Source organism: Ammodytes marinus (genome assembly GCF_949987685.1).
Source record: "Ammodytes marinus genome assembly, chromosome: 11".
Taxonomy (NCBI): domain Eukaryota; kingdom Metazoa; phylum Chordata; class Actinopteri; order Uranoscopiformes; family Ammodytidae; genus Ammodytes; species Ammodytes marinus.
The window spans coordinates 6885312-6911435 of record NC_137215.1 but is presented as its reverse complement, the minus strand read 5'-3'; the positions used below and the strand labels follow the sequence as shown (position 1 = coordinate 6911435).

General features: G+C 40.6%; 1 protein-coding gene across 1 annotated transcript; it reads right to left on the bottom strand.

Moving 5' to 3' along the window:
- Positions 1-176: 176 nt before the first annotated feature.
- On the bottom strand, positions 177-4625 carry cuedc2 (CUE domain containing 2). Its single transcript, XM_080036473.1, has 9 exons — positions 4524-4625; positions 3610-3695; positions 3363-3506; positions 3182-3243; positions 2886-3019; positions 2577-2744; positions 2332-2396; positions 2182-2242; positions 177-2059 (listed from the first exon to the last, which is right to left on the bottom strand). The coding sequence occupies exons 2-9, from the start codon at positions 3681-3683 to the stop codon at positions 1910-1912; spliced, it is 858 nt and encodes a 285-aa protein (XP_079892599.1). The 5' UTR covers positions 3684-3695; positions 4524-4625; the 3' UTR covers positions 177-1909.
- Positions 4626-26124: the final 21499 nt, after the last annotated feature.

Here is a 26124-nt window from a genome sequence, read left to right as displayed (position 1 = left end):
TGTTTTGAATAAAGTTTGATGGCAAAGATTTACCCTCTGAATGGCGAGATGTTATGCTTTTCTCACACGCGGCGCAATTAATATTTTAAGCTTTGTAACATGAGTGAATAATACAAAAAAATACAGTGATTGATCTACAAAAATGAGTATTTATTTACTATAAATTGTGCGTTAGCGGTTCGTCAAAGCGCAGGGTTGTGACTAAACAGCTCCAGTAAAACCATTCTATGCACTACAGTTACACTGCCACACAGTAAGTACAACATTGCTGCTCAAGTGTCAGTAACATCTTTTCAGTAACACTCAAGTGTGTAGCTCTCAGCAAAACTAAATGATTCTACCAAAGAACAATTGCTTATAGTTGCTCCATATGGATGCAGAGGTAAACACAAATACAGCAGTTATATACCAGTTTAAAAAAAGGAAATAATAAAAATAAAATAAAAATCACCAATAAGTAGGAACCAAAGATGAATCCAATCATAATCCAAAAAATCCAAACTGAACAATCGTAAGCAAAACAAAATTCCCACAGCACAAACGAGATAAAAAGGAGTCGTGACAGAGGACCACTTTGGTAACCATGTAAACAGACCCTGAAAAGCAAGGGGCCTCTTCACAACATGTACATGACCGGGGACAAATCTATACAAAATATAAAGACAATGCTGTTGAGATTATTTTTAAATCAAGTCCTCCAGCAGCATAATTAGTTTACCATTTAGGGGGCAAACACAGTCCTTCATTATGTTAAAAATTATAGTGCACTGCAGCCTAAAATAATTACATTTCTTGTAATAGAAAATGTATTACCAGTTTGTTCATTGATAAGTTATTGCGGTTTTCATTACAATTGAATAAACTTTTTTCAGGGTGTGGGAAAATAAGGGAACTCCTCGTTTTCTCAGGGTTTTGTTGTCTCACCAAGTATTTAAAAAAAACCTATTCCTGAAAAGCATTAAACTTCCTTTGTTATCAATTTTTTTTTTGGATAATTTTACTAAAATTTTGAACATGGAGCGGAAAAACTGTTAAGCATCCGTCATCTGTCGAGTCAACTTTCAGTGCAGTGGCTGTATCATAAGTCGTATACACAGGACATCTGTAGCACACCAAAGGTATCCTAAAATAAACAAAATGAACACTGTGAATGAAAATGTGTTCTAATTCCTGAAGCAACTAACTTCCTGTCCTTCATGAAACATGTGACAGGGAATACTCCATTCACTCAAGGTGAGGGCCTCTGTGGATATCTGCCATACAAATGTTCATGAAAATAAAAAAAAATCCATTTGAAAACCATTTAGTAACAGATTGTTCACAACACAAGGCTTTACCAAACACACCACTGTAGTCCTGTATACTGTAAAAATAGAGCTATAAATGAAACTGGCCATCGATGATTAAATACGTTCATAAAAAAGCAGTTGAGACCTCTAATGTCCAGAATAAACAGCAGCACCACGAGAAAATATTTACAGAAAATACTACGGATTCATCTCTTTAACTACATGTCACGATTATAATTATATATTGTTAAAGAAGTTTAATAAGAGAAAAAAAAAGAAGAGAAAATTGAGATGTTATAAAAAAGAAAATAATGTCACAGCAACATCAGACCTGCTGAGATAGCAAAAACGTAGACGGGTTTAGGATGTTACACAAGCAAGAACCCCACCAAAATATGACACAAAAAAATTTAAATCTCCCCAAGGAAGTGATGAAACTGAAACAATGTGAATAAGTTATAACCAAGGCATAAAATGTTTAAAAAAAATAAGTCACTGACACTAAAAAATGTTTTCCTTTTAAAATCCGACAAATGCCACCAGCTATACGAACATAATAAATACAATAAAAAGAGTAAACAATAATGTCAGTAGCTGCTCTTACAGTGTTGTAATCGTCATCAATGGAATCTGTACTTCCGTGCCGGCTTGAGGTTGACATATGTCTTCTTCATGTCCTCCTCCTCCTCGTCTTTCTTCACAAGCTGAAATCGCTCTCCTTTGGTGGTCACCACACGGTTACTGTGGTAACGAACTAGCTTCTTTGGAGCCTGCATAAACCACACCGCCATGCACAAGTTGTATTGCATGTTAGAGACTTGATAAAGCATATACATTTGAATTCAATTGGATAACGCTACATTGGCAATACGGAGTAAAACAAGAAGCTTACATCTTTAGGGGTGACGGGCCGGTGTGTCTTTTTATCTTCCTCCCTGTCCACGTGCATGTACCTATGGAGATGAAACACAATAAAGTAGTATAGTATAGCGAGAAGTGAGGCCAGTCATGCTTTCCACAGGATAATAGTAATCTTACTCACTTCTCAAGGATGCTCTCTTTGAGTTTGTGGTCTGGCTGTGATGACACACTCTTCCCATGGTTTGCCTGAGGAAACAGAATTTTATTTGATTTGATTATTTGACAGGGACAATGCACAGATCTTTAGCAGTACCAGAGTTAGCTATAAGCATATGTCCCTCTGTAGTAATTTCATCCAATCAGACTGCTAATAAATGACAAGGTAAAAACACAGTGGCAGTGTTTCTGTTTGTAGCTCAGACTCACATTAAGAGGAGACTGGTTGAGTTGGATATCACCCTCTATGATAAGACGTACAGCTTCCTCTATGTCTCCCTTGGCGATACACAGCGCACTGCGAGCCTCCGACAGACTACACTTTGGAAACATCTCTAGCAGGTGCTGCTCCAGGGAATCCCACTCTGACACTGGTGGCTGGAAACAAACATAATTATATTATTACATTAATGTGGATGGATGTCGACAATATCATGGGTGGGACATCCAAAGTCATTCAACAAATCAAATGCATCAAGTCAAATGGAAAGAATGTGCCAAACGTGTTAAAATGAAAACCTTGGCAGTGGCTCCCTCTGTAGGACTTTTAAGGCACTGCGTTTCTTTTTCAGCTGGAGGTTCAATGGGCAGGCTGCTGAGTTTCAGTGAGATCTCTTCTGTCCTTGCTTTGGGCACACTGTTTTCTTCATCAGCTAAAAAAAGAAGAGTTTTTGATGATCATCAGTGTCACTGCCCAGTATTCTGTTAAATCATTTGGCAACATTTGTAGAATAAAGAAGGTGATGTATTGGATTTTTTTTTTTTAGAAAGGGGTAAGGCTAGACAATAATATGAAATAACAATAAACTCATTACCTGAGGTCCGAGCGGTGGCTAGTTTTGAGGCCAGGCTGAACATCAGTTCACAGATTTTGACACTGCAAAATAAAAAAAACAAAGAAAAACACTTGTAAAAACAAATGACAAATTAATCCACTCTTGTTTTGTCCATACTGTACCAACACACTGTACAATCCTAACTGAAAAGAGTGTTCACCTGTCAATTTCTGCAAAGCCCGGTATGTAAGCTTCTAGCATCTCGGTGAACACCTCCACATCAAAGTTCTCCTCAACGCTCTGCTGGGAACCAAGATCCTCCAGGACTCCAGTGATGTAGGACAGAAGAACCTCATCCAGAATGCTGCATTGATTGGTGAGAAGAAATACTTTGTTAGACAACCGGCTCAACTTGACTTTTTTTGTAAGGATACCAATTTAAAAAAAAATAAGGTAATTTTTTTTACCTGAGGTCTGCATGAGGAATGTATGCCTGAATAAATTCCTGCAGTGCATTGTGGATTATTTTGTGGAGCTCCATTGCGTTCTCCTACTGTGCAGTAGAGAAAAAATAATGAGTCAATGTACAGGACTTGCAGGAGGATAGCAGATGGTGAAGGCAGTTATGAAATGAGCAGCAGGGCGTGTCTGCAAACCTTAAATAACCAAGCGAAACAGTTGTCATCTTTGCACCAAATATGGAACACCGTCAACTTAAACCGTACATGGAGATGTTACAAAAGCATTTCTTATGAAAGCTTGGGTTATGAGAGAAATGTGAACGCTGTTACGGAAGGGCGCTGGTGGTGTATAAATAAGTGTTCAGTTTTATGCTCGTACTACGTTACATGAATTTATCAGACTTCAGTTCATCACAAGTCGCCAGTCAAGTTTGTCAGGATGCAACGTTAACTAACATTAACCTCGTCGAGAAAGCAACTTTACTTCCTTTCCAAACATAGTAGGTAAAGGTATATGCAATGTAACCATATTATGTAATTACATCAATACATTTACGAACAATATAATATCCTTGCTAGCATTTGTTTTGGTACCCAGAGCTAGCATTGCATTTGATTGGACATTATCAGCTAAGCTAATGGTTAATTACTAATGCTAGCTAACCCGTTACATGACAGCCGTCAAATAACAGTAAACTGTCCCACTTTCTGTCATATTTTCTCAGCAATGTCAGTGTTCATTCATCTACGAGGTTACCATTAATGTTTGTATCCTCGAGGAGAAATAACGGAATGTATAACGCGAGCGAAGTGGGATGGTGTGAGCTAACAACAAACAACTGCTAGCTAACGATTAACGCTAAATGCCCAACCAGCTTCGGACATTTATGCAAGATACTTTTAAGGGAGTGAAAACTTACTGTGGCAGATATTAGCGGGACATGAAGCTCAATGCGTTCCCCAAATATAACAGGGGGAGGCAGGTCGTCGGTGGTTACAGGATTTCTATCCGTGCTGTTGTTAGCCCCGCACGATTCAAAACATTAGTACGTCATTTCCTCCGAGCGTGGTTACAATCAATGCAGCTTTTGGTGGATGAAGGTGGAGGCAGTGTGAGGAAGCTTCTTTTAGCATTATTTGTAAACTATCACTAATTCACGGTGGAAGAAGTTTAACACCAAAGCTACCATAGGGACACAATCCAGTTTGGGTAACTAAAGCTACTTAGAAACGTTGTTCAAACTACTTTGTAATATTTTGTTTTTGACAATGTGTAGATAGGTAGGCCTAGGCTACATTTGACATGAACTTATACAAAAATATTATAAAGGCTAATAAAGTCACATAAGTGCCATTTTGTTATTCAGGTATTACACATAAGTTAACAAAAATACAATTTCATTGAGTATTTTTTCTAGAAAATACCCAGAAATGACTTGTTCCTGTTCCTCTGTGAGGATTTCCTATTTGCTCTGTTTTATAGCATTGCAAACGAATGTGTATGGGTTTTGACAGTTGAAGGCATCAACTAGGCCTATGGGAAACCGTTGTAGGCGTTTTTCATAATTTTCTTTTTTTTTGGCTGAACAGCTAGCCTATGTGATTAAACAAATGTTCAAGACATGTTCGAATTATTGAAAACCATTTTACATCCCAAAATTCCGTTCTTCTTCAGTTTTATCCTTAGCCTACTAAACGTACTAAAAATGCAGCTTTTCAGTTAATAATTGTCCACATGATAGAAGTTGTCACAACACTGTGTCATATCTATAGGCCCTCAACGTATTATAATCAAGGGAATCTACAATAATGTGTGACGTATAAAAGGCACTTTTTTGTTATAAAAACACCTGTCATTTTTTCTCGTGTTGAAAAACCTGAAAACCAAGGCCTTTACTTTACTTAATAACACATTTGTTTCTAACGTTCTGCTCAGTAAATGTGAAGCTTTTGGTGAACCATGTTTGGTTCCCTAACCCCGTGGTCTAGCCTACATTACCCCAGTAAATAGTCTACTCTCACTTGGACATTATCTTAGATCCATACATAGTTGATGATCGGGGTGTTATCTGAGGCAACATCCATGATGTCATGAGATCCTGCTCTCAGTTACCACCGCCTGTGTTGGTATTATAGCAGATATGTACCTGTAAATCTTTAATGCCCATTCAATTGTTTCCTGCTCCCTTGGCAGTATCCCTTGCTGGGCTGTAGTATTTCATGGGGGAAATATGGTACACGCCACTGATAAAACAACCAAGAACAATTCTCTAAACTTGGCTGAACTCTGTTTCAACTCTGAGCTCATGGCTAGACAGGTGGGGCTGAGGTATCAGGGCAGAGCGTGTAAAATCTACTGCAAAGGAGAGCGTCTCGGTTTTCTCGTCAACAGCTGACGTCGAAAGTAGCCTGCTGCAAGCCATACACCACACAGTGATACACTTGCACACATTGAGTTGCATCTATTTATTATAATAATATTATATATATATTCAGACTAGTAGACCCCAAATAGTCGTCGATTCGATTGAACCATCCAGATTCGACTGACGATCTCACAGTCGAATGGTCGCAAAATTTGGTTATGAAAAAAGGATCCTTCCATTCTGGCTATATTGGGATGCTGTGCTGAATGTCTGATTTTACATGGAATTACTTGGTTTCTCCCAACTATAGGGAAACATCAACCAATCAAATTCGACTAAGTAAACTCTTCGTTGAGGACACCCCTAATTCAGACTTTGCATTCAAATTGTACCCATTTGCGCTTCCTCCAACATTTGCTTTTATACATACAAAACAAGATCTTAACTGCAATGTCACACCCCAAACAAAATAACAACAGCAATTGTCATTTTCAATTCAGAATTCAGTAGTGGATATGGACTCATGCTGACAGACCTGCTAAGGCTGTAACAGGTGTCTGAACACTAGGTGGCAGCATTGAGTCAATAGTGACAGCAGGACATCATCCACAATCTCTGAGAGACGGCTTGCTCTTGCCACCATCTAGAGCCAGTAGAAACAAAACAACCAAATATTAATTGTTAATGTTTAACCAACAGTATGTTAAAGCATCTTGGGATTAGCTCCTATTTAACAAACTGCAGTTAACCATTTTTTAAGTTTCATTGCTAGGGCCTATTAACCTTTCCTGGATTACATTATGCATTTGTGTATTTGAGGGAGAGAGGGAGACATACTGAGCATGCATGCACTCACTGTACTGAAGCATCCTTAGCCAGTGATGCACTTATCCATCAGAAATTCAATGTTTACATTAGGGCATAATAATACTGCTGTCAAGGGGAAATTAGCCTCAGTTGAAGGATACAACCATTTAACAATAACTGTTTTTAATATTCTTTCGGACTATTTGTGTTGGTCTACTCTATTGCAAGAAAAAGACAGTGTGTATAATGTATAATCCGCCCCCCATCCAACCGTCAACACACACACACACACACACACACACACACACACACACACACACACACACACACACACACACACACACACACACACACACACACACACACACACACACACACACACACACACACACACACACACACAAACACACGTACACACAATAAGATAAATCAATACATACAAATGTCATATACCTCCAATAAGAACAAGGAACAAATTGCACCTCAAGCTATAAAATCGCCACTGATACGAATAGAATGGTTGAGTTAAAATGGTGTGACAGAGCTTTATCTTTGCGATTGTTATTCGCATGTGTATGCCAATACAATAGATAAATACATACAATATATTTGTATACTTTTATTAAAATGTAATCAATGAAAGTTTGAAATAGACTGTGTCAGTTTGAACCAAAACATACACGACATACATGAAGAGGGAAGAGTGAATTATTTTTTTCTTTTGCTCTTAGGGTTAACAACAAGACAGTTTTACAAATATCTGGTATTTGACTTGAAGAATGGTAGAAATCATTAAAAAAAACTTGCCAAACTCATACATTACACATTAATGTAAGTGGAAAACTAACGGTAATATGTGCTAATGGTATGTCGACTTATTTCTGTTCCTATATGCCTGGGTACAATCAAGCATGTCATGCAACAATGTCTAGGCAGGGCACATAATGTGGATATTGTACTGGTGGCACAGATTTCCATTTTCACACAGACAATGGGGACTCTGGGGGTTGGCTTGGGGGAAGTCTGAGCGAGAAAAAAAAAGATTTTACAATTCTCATCAGAGTTACCAAAACACTGAATAATTTCCTGCCAAATTAATTACCCTTTAACCCAACTTTAGACAATAATGCTCAGAGCTTGTCTGTCGGAACAGACTCATTCTATTAACGTTATAGATTTGCAGTTCAGCCAGAGTGACTTCATATTTAGATTTGATTGTATTTTCTTAGTGGAATGTGTAGCACTGTAGCATCCACAATAGAACGGCACGGAATTATTAGTTATCGGTACAGTTGAATTACCTGTGCAAAAAATTAAATAAAAATTGAACTTATCTGTTCCAAAGCATCACAAAAGGTGCATTTACAGAGTGAATTCAAGCACAGTGCAGTTTAATTAGTGGAAACTTTTACATTGTAAGGCCTCCTTCACAATCATAAACCTTCTTCAATCAGATTAACTAATCATTTCACCTCTCGCTGCTTGGTTTTGAAGGTTGTGTTATTCAGTTGTGTAGATTTTTTTTTCTTCTTCAAAAGTACATTATTAACTACACTTCTGAAATCAAAGTTGGCAGATATTTTTAATTACATTTTTACCATTGCACTTTTACAAAGATATCTTAGATTTACTAAGATAAACTTTATTGTCCAGAAGGACATTTGTTTTGGGAAAAAGTGCTAAACAAAGCTGCAAACAAACAATACATTAAATATCAATCAATAATTCCGTAACATTAGACAGTACGATGCATGACAGTACATGACAACCAATGTATTTTAGGACAAGGACATTCTTTAAATAATGCCTAGAGGAGATTGCACAGGCCCTGATATAGGAGAGTATCGCATTTGTCCTATTTTAAAATAATAATATTGATCATTTATTGAGATCTCATGTAAAGAGGTGAGAATTAAACACCTAAGTAGTGTTTACATTTCATCGTACTTTGTCATTTGCAAGTGCCTTCATCTTTTCAAGTGTTAAAAAAATCCCAAAACAAATGTCATTTGTCTTCATCTAGATCTGTCTGTTCTAGTGACTGGAGGGGGGCTTGGAGCATGAGCATGATATTGGCTGGCTGGTTGTCCGAGGGTGTGCGACTGACCTGATCCAGATCCGGGCCACCTGTGTGGGCTAGCCTGCCCTCCCGTCTGTCCCCAGGAATTGGTCACCAAGGCAGCCAGTTGACACTCTTTTTAACTCCTCCCACTCAACCCCAACCAACCAAACAACCAATGAACCACATAATATAATACAATGTAAGAGGTTAGATATTTTAGTTGCAGGACAAAAAGAGTTTCATTAGGATTAATAAGATACAACCGATGGGTTCAATAAGTAGGGCAAATCAAAAAAACGACTTGCTTATGTTCATTTCAGTAACTGCACCGGTGTCCCCTTGTCTTGCTCTCTGTGTGTCTCTGTTGAGCAGTCGATAGGTTAACCTGCCCTGTGGCATCCATCTTGTGTGGCCCCCCCTCACATTACCATTGATCTGAGGGAAATAAAGAGCACACGTGTTATTATATACAGCCAAGGAAAAACACCCTCTCACCGTGATGGAGTGAACAGGCCAAATGTATGAAATATGGCCCCCTCCGACATAGTCCGTCTTCCTGTCAATAGTGCAGCCTTTTGCCCACCAACCCGGATCAATAGGGACTTATCTTTTCATGATAACACATAACGATGTTGTCTGTTGTCTGTTTTTTTTCTTGTATTGAAGCTTTAATTCCGTCCCCCCGCCTTTTAAAAAAAATCGTCCATACTGATGTGTATATTTGGATATGCCTTTATAACTCTCTCGCCTTATTTTTTTCCCTAGTTCTTTTATCCAATACAATTGGTGTGGGCCCTGCGAGTCCTAAGCATGGCAGTTACAAATTTACATGTTGGTTTTCTGGACGTTTCTCTGGCGCTTTTGGGGGTCCCTCATGTGTGAGACTGCTCAGCGGAGAGAAGACACCCCTCTGTAAAAACATCTGTTGTGGAAATGGCTGTCAGACTCCCCCTTTTGTGGAGCTCCGTCTCTTTCTTTGCACAGAGATTGTCATTTTGTTTTTGATCATTAATGTGGGTGAGAGGATATTGATAAAAACGTAGCCATGCAGTTGAGCAGTCTACAGTGTTTTATTTGTTTTGTTTTTAAAAGGAAAAGGAACACTTCTCTCTTATTTGAGTGGCTTCGACGGTCTGCGCTTTGATGCATGTCATGTAACTATGCATTGCCACTATTTAATGTTAAAGTAAACTACAATACACAAATGACAAAGTGAAGTTTTTTTTAGAAATATTTTGCAATTAACCATATCTGTAAGCGTACACTCACTGTATGTTAGCATTATGGACAAGCTGCTTGAAGATGATAAGAAAAAATACTCCATAATTATTCATGATGTGGAGATGGTTATCATGAATGGAAGAAGTCACTGGAAAAAGAGGCATTTTTCATTGTCTCTTGTGAACGATTTCAATGTGGAAAAGGCAATTTCTCTTTTGTGCTTGCAACAAAATACCCACCGTAGTGGGGTTATATATAATATGAGTGAATGAAAAAGTCAGTGTAATTTAATACAAAGTAACTCAAACTAAATGCTTACCCGCTCATTGGAAGGGATACCTATAACAAAGTGCTGTTGTGCTCCTTGAAATTGATCGTCAAACAAAAGCTCTGCGCTGCGACTTTGTTAGAGAATGGCCCAGGGTGTGTGTGAAAACCTGGTTCTCCACCTATACAGGAAGTGTTTTGAGTTCACCTGTCCAGTATAGCGCCACAAGGCACATCACAGCTCCCGGGTCAGATGCTATTCATCTCAGTCAAGCTGCTCTTTCAGCTATTGATTTCAATGCAACACCAATATTGTCCACAAAAAAACCCTGAAAGAAATGTCCTTCCAAAATAATTCACTGCTTTGAATATAATTGTGTGTGTATGTGTGTGTGTGTGTGTGTGTGTGTGTGTGTGTGTGTGTGTGTGTGTGTGTGTTTGTGTCTATATCATTATAATTATGCACACACAATGTCTGAAACCAGAATTTCACATGGGTTTCACAGTTCAAATCCAAATATATTTACTCTCAGAATTATGTCAAGGATGTGACTGAATGTAGCAACAATTTTCCATTTTGACATCATTATAATCATGTAAATAAAGTTGAAAAAAATTATTATTATTTATAAAATAGAACAAATTCTACACGAAAGAGTCCAAACATTATGTACGACACTTGGTTTTAAGAGGTGTAAAAGATTTGATATGATCCATAACAGCGAGATCCCTGCATGCATTAGCGGGATGCCTGTTTGTGATGCTGTGATGTTGCCTTGCAGAACAGGTGAGTGTTTGAGCGGAGTGACACCTCATAAAGCAGCTGATAACCTGTTCCTGTGTCTTCTTATCTGTCTTCCTGACAATCACAGGTCCCTGAGCGCGCTGTCGTTTCCCCTCGGGCCCATTATCAGATCCCCTCTGTAGGCTCACAAGCAGCTGCAGTTATTGTGGAAGACTCTGCTTTTATAGCCCCATGATGTCTGTGACAACACTAGCTTTTTTAGAAGTGAGTGCTTGTTGTCTTTTTGGTCGTTCGGATGATAGTACTTTGTGTGTGTGTGTGTTTGGCTGAGTAGCTTCCTCCCACATAATCTAATACAATCGAATAAAGAAAGGCCTATTGAGGAATTTCAAGGTGGAGTCAGTGATTCTGGAGAACGCTTGTTGACAAAATCATATGTCCGTACTGTGTGTGTGTGTGCTGAAAAATAAATCCGGTGTTAATACTTAGGCTAGGCTCTGTTAACGGCGGGTATGTAAACAAAGGGTGCCCACCATAGCTAGAAACATGCCCATTTACAGTGCCTAGGGTGTGTATTAAAACTGGATTTTCTTTCAGTTTACACAGTATGTGCAGGTAGTGGATCGTGAAGAGATTTACTCTGATTTTGAAAAAATAAGTTTTGGATTTTTTTCAAATATTATATCATCAGTCATCTTTTTCCAATCATGTTTGGGCACTGATCGGTCCCTCGCACTATCTGTGGGAAACGTGTTATCTCCCTCCGCCATTCATGTACACATTTATTGGATTCGGAGTCTCCGGGATCAATCTTTTGGCCACCAGAGGAGCATAACTAATGGCAACATTAGAATGGCTTTGTGAGAGGGGACTGGCCGGATGCGGGTTAACCAAGCAGGAAATAATCTAGGATTTTATATCCTGCATGAATGGTCATAGGATATGCCGAGAATAAATTAATCCCCCCCAAAAATTTTGAGCGGTGATGTTATCTTTTGAATGAAACAGTTTCAAAGGGGGCGGGCGGTTTGTTTAGCTGATCTTTCTTCTGGATGTGGGAGGGTTGCTCCCACCATGCACACATGTGGAATTTCTTGGCAGATAATGACCGTCATCTTAATGCTCACCCAGGGTCAGAGTATCTATTTTGTCTTCGACCACCACAGGTCTAGACGGCCTTCCTCTCTGGAAAGCCTTTCTCTCTCCCCCCCTACTTCCTTTTAAAGAACCATTTCTATTTTCCTGTTGTGCCCAAACAAGGATTTTATAAAACGGGTGACATCGCCACACAAGCTGTCTGCAGAATCCCCCTTAATTAAAGTGACTTTTAAAGCCTTCCTCAGACACTAATAAACCCCCTCTCCATTAAGATCCTCCTAATTACTGTGTGCAAAGGAAAAGGGGGACACACAGAGACAGACAGTGTGAAGGTAAGCCTGCTGGCATTTGGCCCCATAAGCTGAGCGCCACACAAAAGAAAATGTCCCCTGGGTTACCCATCCTTACCAGAGAGATTCATTTTTTTTCTTTTTTTTTCGACCTCGCTCCCCCTCTCCTGTTTTCTTCTTTATGAATGAAAGTATATGACATGTGGGGCTGACAGTGTCCATTCATGGCGCTGGTGGAATGTGTGAATAAGGGCTTTGAATGAGGCTCGAACCACAGCCACCTGATTAGTCATTAAGCAGCAGTCTTTTGACGTTACCATTGTTTAAATGTGCATAGTGGAAGGGAGAGTGCTGTCGTGTTTAAACACTCGTTCACTCAAGTGAGGCTGATTAGAAGTGATAGATATTCAGTGTAAACTGCAGGAATCTCATCAGAAAACAACATCTTCTTTTTCAGGGTGAAACTTTGGTATCAGTGGACCAATTAAAATCATTTTTAAAAGTTCATTTTCTTAAGGGGCTCCAATAGGTTGGACGTACGCTCCATGTTAGTTCAAGTCAAGTCATGTCTACTACTTTATTGTCCATTTCTGCAATAAGTGCCAGACATACAGAGGAATTTAAAATATGTGTTTCTCTCCGACCCATGGTGCAATAAGTACAAAGTGCAAAAAGTAAGGCAAAACCAAATGCTATCGAAAACTAAAGAAATTGAAATTTGTTCAACATAAAGGCATAACAATGAGCAGACTAAGAATGAATAGATAAAAAACAAAAAACAAAACAACAACCCTGATTTAAGTGGTGGCTAAAATCGATGTGGAAAAGAGTATCTCATATTGTCACATTTCACACTGAAGCACAAGTACAGAGTGTGTGGGACAGTCACCACAGCTTCCGTGGCAAGAGGGCCGGAGCCCACAAAGGTTAAACGTGTTTGGTTCTTGTCCTGCTCTGCAGATTAATGACATTAACGAAGTTTCCATTAGTGCTGCAACAGGGGGAGACATGGGCGTCCATGCGGAAAGCCACATGACCGCGGCAGGAGGAGATAAGAGAAAATGAAATACGTCTAGGTGGGGAGACAGAAGGGGCCAGGAAGTGCCACTCCAAATTAGCCGTAGGCCAGGTTTGTTGTTACTTCATTAACCCAACAGCCCCGGGAAAATAAAAAGTGGGGTCACAACCTTTTAGCAACGGGGAGGCCTCGAAATTTGCAAATAGAGGCTCCTCCAAACTTTGGTCTGGATGCAACTATTGACACAATACAGACAAGTGTTTGTATGGGAACGTTATCATTTAAAGGAAGATCCCGCCAATTTCACAGTTGTTTGTTTTTGTCTCACATCGATCTATTAGCATTAGTACTTCATATGAGATGAAATCAGTTATCTTTGAAACACAACACCCGATTACATTACATCATTTTTATAATTGAATTTTAAAATGCACTGCAGGTTCATTATAAGCTTCTAGGTAGTGTTCAACTGTTTGTAAGTTGTATTAATTCAACATTCAGCTTTGTGATATAGTAATCAATTTCTTATCAAGGCCCTGGCAGGTTGTTGTTAAAAGAGATGAACCATCCATTTAGTCAGTCTATCGCAGTCAGATCTATTAATTTTTCAAAAATGTTAAAGGTTAAACATTGTAGGTGGATAAGTCATATACTAACTATGAAACACACTATGACTATCTGTTGGTGAGTAAATGTTAATGTTAGTATTTTTCTAGTACAGATTATATCCCATGATTCAGATCTGACAGCTGTGTGAAAGTTATTATTATAGTAATCCTTTTAGTGCATGAATCACTCAAAAAACAATGTATTTGAAAAAAGGTTAGAACTACACACAATGATGCTCTAAGTATCCTCACACCAGGCAGTGGCATCAATAATATAAATTCATCATCAGCTGTTCTACAAATGAGAACAACAGGATATTACTGGATCATTAATATTACATAGTGTGCACTGTGCTCTGTTTGTCGCCCTCTAACATTTGGTGGTTAACTTCAAAACAGAGTCGAGTTGTATAATGCCGTCCTTGTTGTTGTAACGCGAGCTGCGCAGTGGCTCTTTATTAGCAGCAGGCAGTGACTTTATTAGAGTCTACGGTTACAGAACCCTTGGAAGGAGCGCTATTGTATTCTCACCACTTCTCTGGCAAACATACCTCCGCTGCTCTCTTCCTTATAGTGCACTCTTCATAACAAAACAGATCTCATGGGATTTCTGCGGAAAATAATAAGTTAAAAAAGTTATCAGTATAACTTTGAGCAATCATTTTAGTGACTAAAAAGAGGTTCAGGGAAGCTGACAAATTTGATGCCCCTTACCTGTTTGTTGTATTTGTTTAAGTTATTTCTTAAAAAGTCAGCTAATTCACTCCAACATTTTACTTAGTTTTTCTTTCTCTCGCATAGTTTTCTCTCTCTCACTCACTCTGTCGCTCTCTCTGTATGTCACACACACACACACACACACACACACACACACACACACACACACACACACACACACACACACACACACACACACACACACACACACACACACACACACACACACACACACACACACACACACACACACACAGACCTACTCAGCAGCCATGGATCGGCAGCAGCTGACTTGGCTAGAATCTCTGTGGCACAGGTAGACAGAAGCAGGGTCCAGCGGGTGTCTACTGAGGCTGCAGACACATCTGCCTGCTTGATTTCACCTGGTAACTGAGCATGTAGTATTTACTTCTCGGCTGAAATGCAATCAGGGGCTGGTAGCTGGCAAGCAGGCAATGAGCCTGAGATAAGGTGCTGTTTTTTTTTCTCTCCCCTCGACTCAAGAACTAAGGAAGAGTTTGAGTTGAGAAACTGGGAGGGGGAACATTTGTTTTGTTACTGTATAGTCTGGCAACTCACACAAAACTTGAGAATAGAGAATGCTTGTTGTCAAAACTACTTTTTGTCAAAATCTGTGAATATCTCCTTGCTTTGAATGGGCATGTTGCTAGCTACGGAGTGCCTCCTTTGTTTACATACCCTTTGTTTGCATACCAGTTTACAGAGCCTAAGCTGGGAATTATACCAGATTTGGTACTGACAGGTAGTGGATCGTGAGGAGATAATCACTGCTTTTGACCAAAAGGGATTTTGACAACAAGCATTCTCCAAAATCGCTGACTCCACCTTTAATAAAAAGCAGAAAATTCATTATAATGAGCTGTATCACTGCTGAGGACCAGAGCCTCTTGAATTCCCGATGACGAGCGTATAACACTGTCACTGCTGCAGTGCTTCTTACGGTAGAGTGCTCCCATGGGCGCGTATAAACATTTACATCCTCCAGATAAGGGTCACCTCTCTAATCCGTCTGGAGAAGTGCGTGGAGTGGCCCTTTATCCGGCCCTGCTTTAACCGGTCGCTCACAGAAGAGCCTTTTACCTTTTCACTAATGGGGGGAGCTATAGTCTTTCTTTTGCCTCTCAGCCTCTCTGAAAGAAAAAAAAAACTTCGCCAGAGAGGAGACATTAAGAAAACCAGTTAATCTGGAGCATTCTGTCTGTCTACACGCGGGGAGTGGGCCCAGCTCCTTGGTGCCTTCTCAAGAGGGTTTCTCCTCACCAGCAACTAGAGAAGTGTTTGATCAGCACTTTCTTCTCAGTCACACTGATGAAGACACAGTGGCTAAACAAATACGTGTCTAGCCTTTTTTTTTGGGTCATTGTTTCGAGAGTTTGAAGGCTTTGTTGAAAATGTTGCAGATATAATTATTTAAGTACACAAAATTCACTATTTACTGTAATAGTTTGCGTTTATCACTATATGCCCTTTCAGTCATATGCCAAGGCCTTATCATATTACTTTTCAAATTTGAAGAGAGAATGCTCACAGTAATGATGCTAACAATGTACTACAACATGTGCATCATGTTAAAGGTGCACTATGTAACTTTGAGTGTGTCAGAGAAGTGGAAAATATCTTATGTATTTTCTCTGAATTGAATAAACAAACTTTCCTCACATTAAAATCCCTGGAACACTGTTTGAAGTTAGAAAACGACCTGATAAGTTACTGTTACACTGTTGACGTTGACTGCCCATGTTTTTATTATTATCATTATTTATTTATTTACAAACATATTTTACCCTTACCTTTGGTCCCAGGTGCCTCAAAATAAATATGAAAGGTCAGGGTGTGCAGATATAATTTTAAACAATTTATGATCAAAGAATTATTCAATACTAAGCATTGTATAGTAAATAACTGCAGGCTCTGCAAATGGACTCCACTTATTTAGCACTTTTCCCTGGTTTTTCACAGACTCAAAGCGCTTTACATTGTTTCGTACACATTCACCCAATCACACACACAGCAGCAGCTACCACGCAGGGTGCAAGCTAACTATCGAGAGCAATTTGGGGTTCAATGTCTTGCCCAAGGACACTTCAACATGTGGCGGGTAGGCGTGGGATGGAACCTCCGACCCTGCACTTCAGAGGCGACCTCCTTAACCACTTCGCCACTGCCGCCATGTAAACAAACCCCCCTCCCCTGAAATTTAGTGCGCCTTTAAAAGGAACCTGAGGAAACAGTAGGAACAGAAGCGCTACCACTATCACAACCTAGTCACTGTTACTAACCATTGTTTGTCACAGTGAAGCCCTTTAACCCTCAGACACTCAGTCTTTACTCACCGTTTATGGTCTCAATCCTACTGTGGCAGCAGGGCTAGACCAAGGTCATCAGTGGCTGCAACCAGAGTTACTTGTCGTTAAAGATGGGCCCAATAAACACAAGAGGACAATGGGGGCTTATCAGGTAGGGAGCCGTAATGGCAGGTGGCTGGATGGTTAGGATGAGCAAGAAAACAAAAAGAATGTATAAAGCGGGTACAGGAGGTCGGAAGAACGGATGGGAAAAGTATTTTAGTGAAATGCAAGCACTGCAACAAGATGATGAAAGTAGCTACGAGAAACTCTCAGTTTTTGTTCAATGTAATGGCACCTTAGGTCCGACAAAGGCAGTAGTGTTTTTACGACACCAGCCCCCAAGCGTGCCGGCAGCGTGTGCATTTGTTTAGGAAGCGAATGAATACATCCATAAAGAGAGACCGCAGATGAGTATGATAATCAGAATATGACTTTGACTTAGTACCATTCATAAACACAGGTCGTTCCCGTCTGCCTGCCGTAAATCGTTCCTAAAAATCAGACTCTAACAAAGGCATTAGTAGTAGTAACTACATGAGAATAGCATTGTTTTCGCCGATGGTCTCGTTTGCTGTTACAGGTCATTTATTATCATCACAGGAAAAATATGACTGTTTCATGGAACACACAACAAAATGTATACCCTGACACACATTCATGCCTGGACAAGAAGACATACAAATGTGCTCACATAGACATGCAAAATACACACACACACACACACACACACACACACACACACACACACACACACACACACACACACACACACACACAAACGCACAAATACACACACACAACCAACCACCCACCCACCCACCCTTGCTTGTGTTTCAGTGGGTACGACAGATGCCGTATGGACTGTTGTATTCTCAGCAGTAAAGGAGGGCCCCTGAGGGTCTCTGCTGTCTGACAGTACACCAGGGATCAGCTGTGACACGGTGACACCGATCCCCTCATGTCACACACAATGCTGTCCTAACACCACTGTGTGTGTGTGTGTGTGTGTGTTGTGGGATTTAATCATGTCAAATACACGAGAGCAGATTTATTCATGTCAGTGGTAAGGCATTTCCCCATCCGCCTTTTTGCACCTTAACAACACGTCTGCCAACCTAATATCTTATTCCATTGCTTTAAAAAAATAGGGTTTTGAGAAATCCATGCACCAAAGATTTTTTTTTTTGTCGTTGTATTATTTGTGATGTTTCATACTCTGTGGTCAGTGTCTGTCTGTACAAAGAGGAGGGAAGCTGGGGGAGAGCTGTTTGTTGTACTGCCCATGTTTGGCCAGTTGAGGCCATGCTTTCCTCAGGGTGAGACTACAGCCTCAGTGTGTATAGCTACTGTCACTGTGGCCCACTTCCTCCCCTTACAACCAAGCTGGATATATGGGTCATGCAATTGTAGGCATTTGCAAAATCTTCTCACAATCTCTCTTCTTTGGTTAGCAGTGGAGTAAGTAAGTAGTAAGAAAGAAAAAAAAAGTACAGTTTCTCAGCACAGTATTTTCTTTTGCTCCATTACATTCAACTTATTTTTTTTTCTTTATATGCGTCTACTGTGTTTATAGTTACGACAAGTTACTCGGTTGAATAAGGTTTTATCTGCAAAACATATGCTAGGCTCAGGAAATAAGATGCTTTGCACCTTAAAATAATTTTGCAGGTCAGCGCATTGATTATTAAAAAAAACAAGCCATAAGGGGCCATTTGTCTGAAAGTGTACTTTTACTTAGACGTGAATGCAAATATGTTTATACTTTTACTCAAGTTGAGTTTTGAATACAGGTCAGTTGGACTATTCCTATTATTGTATTGTTAATTTGACTCACGATTTTAGACATATTTCCTTTGATAAGTAAAGCAGTCATTACAACAAACACGCCCTGATGAAATCACCTTTAACAGATACTTAGAAATCTGAATAATCTTCACATTTTAGCCAGAACTATAGATTTCATGATTTGTTATTTTTTTAAATATTGTTTTCAACATAAGAATGTGTTCTTATGACCATGCCAAGTTGAATGAAGGTTAAATAAAATGAAGAAATAAACCAAACAAAATTAAGATTTTAGCACAGATTTTAAGACCAGGACCATTGAAGTGTTTGAGAAGTTAAATATGTGTTTGAATTTATAAATGTCTCAAAGCCGATTGAGTTATAAGTATTAACAATGTATGCAGCTTCAAATAAACACCCTACGAACTTCACATATCCACACATAACACACAAAACACCACCAATTTGTTGCAGGCTCTGGTGTGTGCCTCTCTGCCTTACTGTTGTGGTCAGTCTCCAGGTGCAGTAGGTCCTACCTTCTTCTCTGTAAAGCCACTGTGAGCCTGTCAAATAAGTACGAGGCAGGTAGATGTGTGGCCCGGGAAAGGGATATGCTCACCCTGCTAGCGGGCGCAGAGACGCTCCTTTGTTTCCTGGCATGTCTCAGGGCCCACTCACACTAGGGCCGCGGCCCCGTGCCAAAGCTCATTAGCATACTAAAGTCTAGAACGTTTGGCTAGTGTGACCACGCCAACTGTATTCCAGCACGGAACAGCCCCTTGGCCACGGCACACCTGGGAGAGGTGTGCCGTGGCCAAAGTACAGATGCTAATGAGATGACACGCGCACAAGCAAGCGCACAGGCGGCGTTCCTGACGTGAATTTATTAAGGATGCATTGTCCGTTAACGTCCGCTGCCTTACTAGTCGGCACCAGAATTGCCCACCACTTGGACTTGTAGCTATAATGTGTGAGAATTGACGTGTGTGTAAGCCTAGGTGTGGGCTAATAAAAGAGGGAGAGAGCTAATTAGGTCGGCTCAGAAAGCAAAGCAAAAATGTTTTCGTGTTTACTCACGTTCGTCAGATGATTTTTTTTCTTTTTCCTCCCGTCAGCTGTCATAACTGCATTTACGCATGGCGGTGGAGACGCACCCAAAACAACACACCGCGGCCCGGTGATAAGGAAACAGTAGCCTACGCTAAGGTTTAACAAGAAACTTTATAAAGACACTTAAAAAAACGATCTCTGCCCATACAAAAAGTTCTGACTTGGATTTGATGGAGCGATCGATGTGTATAAAACCATCCGGTACGTATGGTCTGATGACGGGCCGTTATATTAATAATAAACAGCGTGCTGCACAAATATGAGACTGTCCACCGCGACCTATTACGTCAAGGCTACATTAAAAAAAACAATAGCTTAAGGATTCTCGTTGCTCTAATGTGGAAGTGGAATATTTGATGCAAATTTGGCCGGATGAAAATATTCACAAACAGTCGTAGCCTACAAGTAGACTACGCTCCAAATCCTAAACGCGCACGGTGCAAGTATGCCCAGGCCACGAGCAGTGTGAGCACGGGCCTGCGGGGGGAGTGGGGAGGGGGGGGAATCGTGCTGAATCGTGCTGAGCACGGAACAGGCAAACGGCACTAGTGTGAGTGCGCCCTCACATACTTTCCTCGGCCAGATAAGCCCCAGCACCATGAAACAACGCTTTATGTTTGGGCCTCGGTAACGTCCCAGAGAGGCCAGAGTGGAGAAACCAGTCAGTGAGCAGGTAATATGTCCTCAGTGTCACACCTTATTAAAGGGACAGTTACATATAGTTTCATACAGCTTGTACTGAAGAAATAAACACACTTTTAGGTTAGATATTACTCGCTAAGACTCCTTCATTGATTTTCACTCCTTGGTTAAGCAGTATGTGTTTATAATGTTTCTGTTAATTTAGAAAAAAAAAAAATATATATTTTCAAATCAAAAGTTTTTTGAATTATTATTGTTTTGCACGGACATCTATTCATTATAACTATGATGTAATTTGGTATAGTAAACACTGCTCCTTCATTTTTCTTTCATTTGTTCCCTTCTCTGAGGAGAGAGGGTTCAGGCAAGGGGGGGTCTGGAGGGTAGGGAGGGAGGGGGGCCTGGCTGTTTCCTGAAATCGGATTAGCAGCTACTCTACACTTACATTGCAGGGACTGGGGGCTTTGGTTTAGCCCAGCTCAGGACCACCCAACAGGTAAACAGGTACGCTACTGTGGTGGAGCAAAAAAGGGGAAAGGGAATGGTTAGGGGGATAAAGGATTTAACAAAAAAATACTCATGAGAGATGGATACAGATTGAGTGAAATAAATACAATACTGGCAGACTGGTGGAATTGGATTACCCAGTGCGGTTAATCTGAAATTAATTCCAAAAATGACTTTGTGAATTGGTCGAAGATGTACAAATGGCAACGAAACAAACAAGAAAGTACAAAAAAACAAACAGACGAAAAATAAATCCAAACCCAACTCACTTCTGAAATGTATTCCGAACCGCCAATTTGTGAACTTCCTCTTCTTGAACCAAGTCTCTGGACCTTCACAAAAGACCTACATATCTCAACGCCAGCCCTCCCTCAGCTCAGCACATATCTAAACCTCACACTATGTCATGCCGCTGCCACTAGCATCCCTCAGAAAGGAAAAAAAAAATATCCTGAAAATTAGTTTTTTTGGCATCCGGGCTTGCAAACACACTCTCTCCTGTCTGCTTGCAAGCCACCAAGGCTTTGTTAGGCAGGCCCCAGCTCTGAGCCCACAGCCTTCAAGACCCCCATTATGCAGCAGGACTCAGCGGGGCAGAAAGAGCAGGAGTGTTTTCGCCAGTCATGTGGGCACACAGGCATTATACACTCTTCAGTGGCACTGTAGATATTTTTCTGAGTCTTACAAACAGAAGGGGGAAGGCCCCGCGGAAAGGGCTGCAAGAAGTTTTTGATAATTGGGAGTTATATAAGTTTCTAAAATCCTCACAGGAGGATTTTAAGTTTTTTTCCCCCCAACCTCCCGTTTCCCTATTGTGTGTTTTTGAAAAGCTGTGTGCGAAGGCCCCACTGCGAAGGTGACAAATCCCTTTGACATAAATCATTGTGTAAAAAAAAGGTTAAAGGAATACAGTCAAGTGCTCAGGAAGAAGAGCCTCTAATTGCCTGCTTTGCTCCAGCTTCCCCTAACAGTGTTTTACAAATTAAACAACACTGCACAGCATTTGTCTGTGTGTGCACGCCGGCTCGTGCGTGTGTGTGTGTGTGTGTGTTAATGTGCCTTTGTTTATGTGTGCCGTTGTGTGTCCACTTATGTCTTATTGTAAGAAGAAAGAAAGCTTGCTCAGAGTTGTTATGTCGAAGATCTAACAGACGCACATATCAGCTGTAGCAGGGCCAGAGGAGCTGGGGTTTTTACTAATCAGCGATAGACAAACTGAGGGCTCCCTGCATCTCAAACATCACTGCTTCTGTCAGGGGCCCAAAGTGCTAGGCAGCTCTGATCAGCAGTGTTGTGTGATTTCTTTTTCTTTTTCACATTGAATCACACTGGGGAATGTGTCTCTCTCTGTGTGTGTGTGTGTGTGTGTGTGTGTGTGTGTGTGTTTGAGTGTTTGAGATGCAGGGATGCATGGTGCTAACCCTCCCCTGAGTAGTAATGCATGAACTGTTGGCAAAACATTGTTGCCGCTGCTATGTTAATGGGACGCGGATTGGGGTGGAGGGTGTCGGGAGGTGCACAGATGTAATTCAAGGTTGACATCACCAGATTCATAATGCGTCTACAGTGAGGGGGGACATATCGTGCATTTTTTCTTGGCACACCTCAGGCCAACTTTCAAAGTCAATAGAAAAGGCACACCTGCCGTCAGAGGCAGATGATGATTTGTACATGAGGCAGCCCGCGTGAATAATGACAGTATGATTTCAGATGAGATATTTCAAGTTTTATTACTAAGCATGACATTTTGGATATCAAATTATTTTCATAAAAAACATATATTCGATAACATTTTGACACGGAAAGCCCTGCGAGCTCATTACAAGCCCTCTGTGCTTGTAATGGCTGCACCTTTTATGCAGCTGTCAAGCCGCTCGCCTCCGTGTCACTCACAGTTACGTGTTGTCGAGAGAAGAGTTCAGGGAGTGTAAATGTATTTATGAATGCATGATTTTGTGAAAGTGTGTACTTGGCTCTCTCCTCTTGCCGTCTAATAACTGGTAACCCCAGCTGTGAGCGCGTGTGTGTGTGTGTGTGTGTGTGTGTGCGTGCGTGTGTGTGCGTGTGTGTGTGTGTATTTGTCTGCTTGTGTAAAGCTGAGGCTCGCGGGGCACTGAGGCGAAACTTGGCCCCAGTCAGGTCAATGCGCAGGGGGCAGAGACCAAAAAGCCTCCAGCCGTGCTCTCTCTCTCTCTCTCTCTCTCTCTCTCTCTCTCTCTCTCTCTCTCTCTCTCTCTCTCTCTCTCTCTCTTTTTCAGTCTCTCTCTTTTCCACTGGGATTTGGAATATGTAGCCCAGAAGATGTAACATGTATTTATTTTGTACACAACACTCAGGGATTCTTTGGCTTTTTGTAAATGCACATGCAGTACATTTTACTGACCGTGCAGTGGTTGGCAGGAAAAAAAAAAAAAAAAAACTTAACTTTGTGAATGATTCAATAAGATTAGCCAATTTCATAATACTCAAGGAAGCATCCTACTTTTTATATACTCTTTACTCTTTATATCAAACGGCAAAATGCTAGGTTTTTAAAATGCCTTTCAGAAGACACAGAGGCATTTTATGATCCAACATGCATCAGCAGATTGATGATATTGGTATGTTACAAGTCACAAACATGTTTTTGTCTTAAACAGCAAGTGTAAAGTAGCTACGAGGAACTTTCAGTTTTTGTTGATTTTAGCGGCCCCTTTGGACAAAAGCGGCAGGGCAAAAGCGTGTGTATCGTTATGAATGCAAATTAGCTTAAAGCTATAATCTGGTATAGTGCATCAAATGGCAACATTTATGTTCTAACTGTACATTGTCCCTTTTAAATAAAGATTTTAAATAAATAATAAAATAATGAGTTTATGAGGCCGTGCTGAGGTAATGTATTTATATGTGACTATGCAAGATTAGTTGTGGTACGACGATGGTTCCTGGGAAGAATCGGACCCGTTCAAATGCATTAATGACTTGATACAAAATTATTGGAAGGAAACAGCCCTGACCTCTTCCTTCTGTGGCTATGAAATTAGGCTCATGATGGACTATAGTCATAGCCGCTAGAGGGCTTTGTTTGTTGAACGTAAAGCAAGCTGTTGTTGTGCATTTGCTGCTCTGTTCCCTCTTCCTTACATCTTCTCAGTAGACATATATTTGTATTTCCTCACTCTGCCTTGCCTTCTCCCCTCAGAGGACCTTCCATAGCCCTCAGAGTAAGAACCAGCATGTAGCCAGCGCCACTGGTTAAGCATTTTTCATGCTGGATTTGAAATCAGATTATATACGGGCCTGCTCAATTGACTTAATGGATTTGAAAGGGCTAGATCCTATTAATAAAGGAATAAAAGGGACTGAGGAAACAAGGTAAGGGGGGGGGGGGGGGGGTGACTTTTACCCCCCAAGGCTGTGTCCCCACCGGTGGAACAAGGAGGCTAATCTGCCATGCAAATTAAATCCTGTCTCTATGCACTGGGCCCTCTAATGTCCTCCATTACACACCTTTTATTTGTTGTGATCTGATATTTTGCAAACACATTCTAGCGACAGTCAGGGGACATCAGACTGGTATGGGAGTGATTACTGGGGAAGATGGAATTTGCCTCTTTTATCATGCCGACAAAGTGCTCTGCCCCTCGGAGGAACGAGTGAAGGGAATATTCCACTATGGTTCTTCAGATTGGGACTGACACTTGTGTAGTATATCCTATCTGCATGTTTGTTTTTCTCTCCTCCCGAATTCTCCTTCACAAGTTCCAGGCAGGATTATGATGCAGTTGAGACGTGGCAGTATTTGGGGCCGTAACAGAGCTTACCTCGCCGTTTTTTCTCTTATGTATTAATGGCTGTAATCTTTGGCTGTACTTTGCTTTTTTATTCCCTTGGGAGTCCACCTCTCACACTCTGTTCCTGCCTGACCCGTCAAAAGTAACCGTTGAAAAACACACATGTGTCACATATCCTAATCCGATTTGCGCCCTAATCATGACAGGGATTATACTGTGCGTACAGTAGCCACAAAGCTGTGAAACTTCCAGCGTTCTTTTCGGTGTTTTCCCGCGGCATATAGTTCACCTTTTCCGTGAGGCCGGCCACAAGTTAGAAAGGGGCAGACAATCCTAATAGCTCCTGGATAAGTAGCTTTAGTAATGGTTCCCTGTTTAGGATTTGCCTTTTCATAATCGCCGCAAATGAGTAGATGAAATACTTGCTCAAGTGTTTGTTTGTTTGTTTGTGCACTGGCCAGTCTCTGGGAAAAGTATCTGCTCTCTTTACTTGGAACAGTGTGTGAGCGGATACAACTAATTCCTTCTGGCTCAGGCATTTCCTTCAAACACAACAATTAATTAACCCTGTAATTATCTATACATGCATCCTCATAAATGTTTAATTAATGAAGTGTTTTAAAGGTGCAGTCAGGGATTCTGAAAAATGCTTCTTGTCAAAATCACTTTTTGTCAAAATCTGTGAATATTTACCTGTCCGTACTGTGTGTGCGCTGAAAAAAAGCATTCCCCAGAATCGCTAACTGCACCTTTAGATATAAGGGCCATAGAAATTATCTCTAATAATGCACGTTTCTGTCTGAAAACATCAAAGATATACCATCTCATCCTCTCCTCCATCACTGAAATCAATGAGAAATCATAACTTTCACTTCATTAGTTACACAACATTTTCTGCTGCTGTGATGAAAGCAATGTTCTCCTCTTTCCTATTGGCCACTTCCATCAGTGACGTCTCTGTCCAATCACAATTGAGGAAAAAACCCAGGGCTTAAAGCGAGCGCTGGCTGGCAGTCTTCAGCCTAATATGAGCGTCTGACTGTTTTGACCAATCGCTCTGAGAAGAAACTGTTTCTGCAGGATAAACATAAACTAAATATAGAATATATACCTTTCATATCAACATCCTGCCAAAT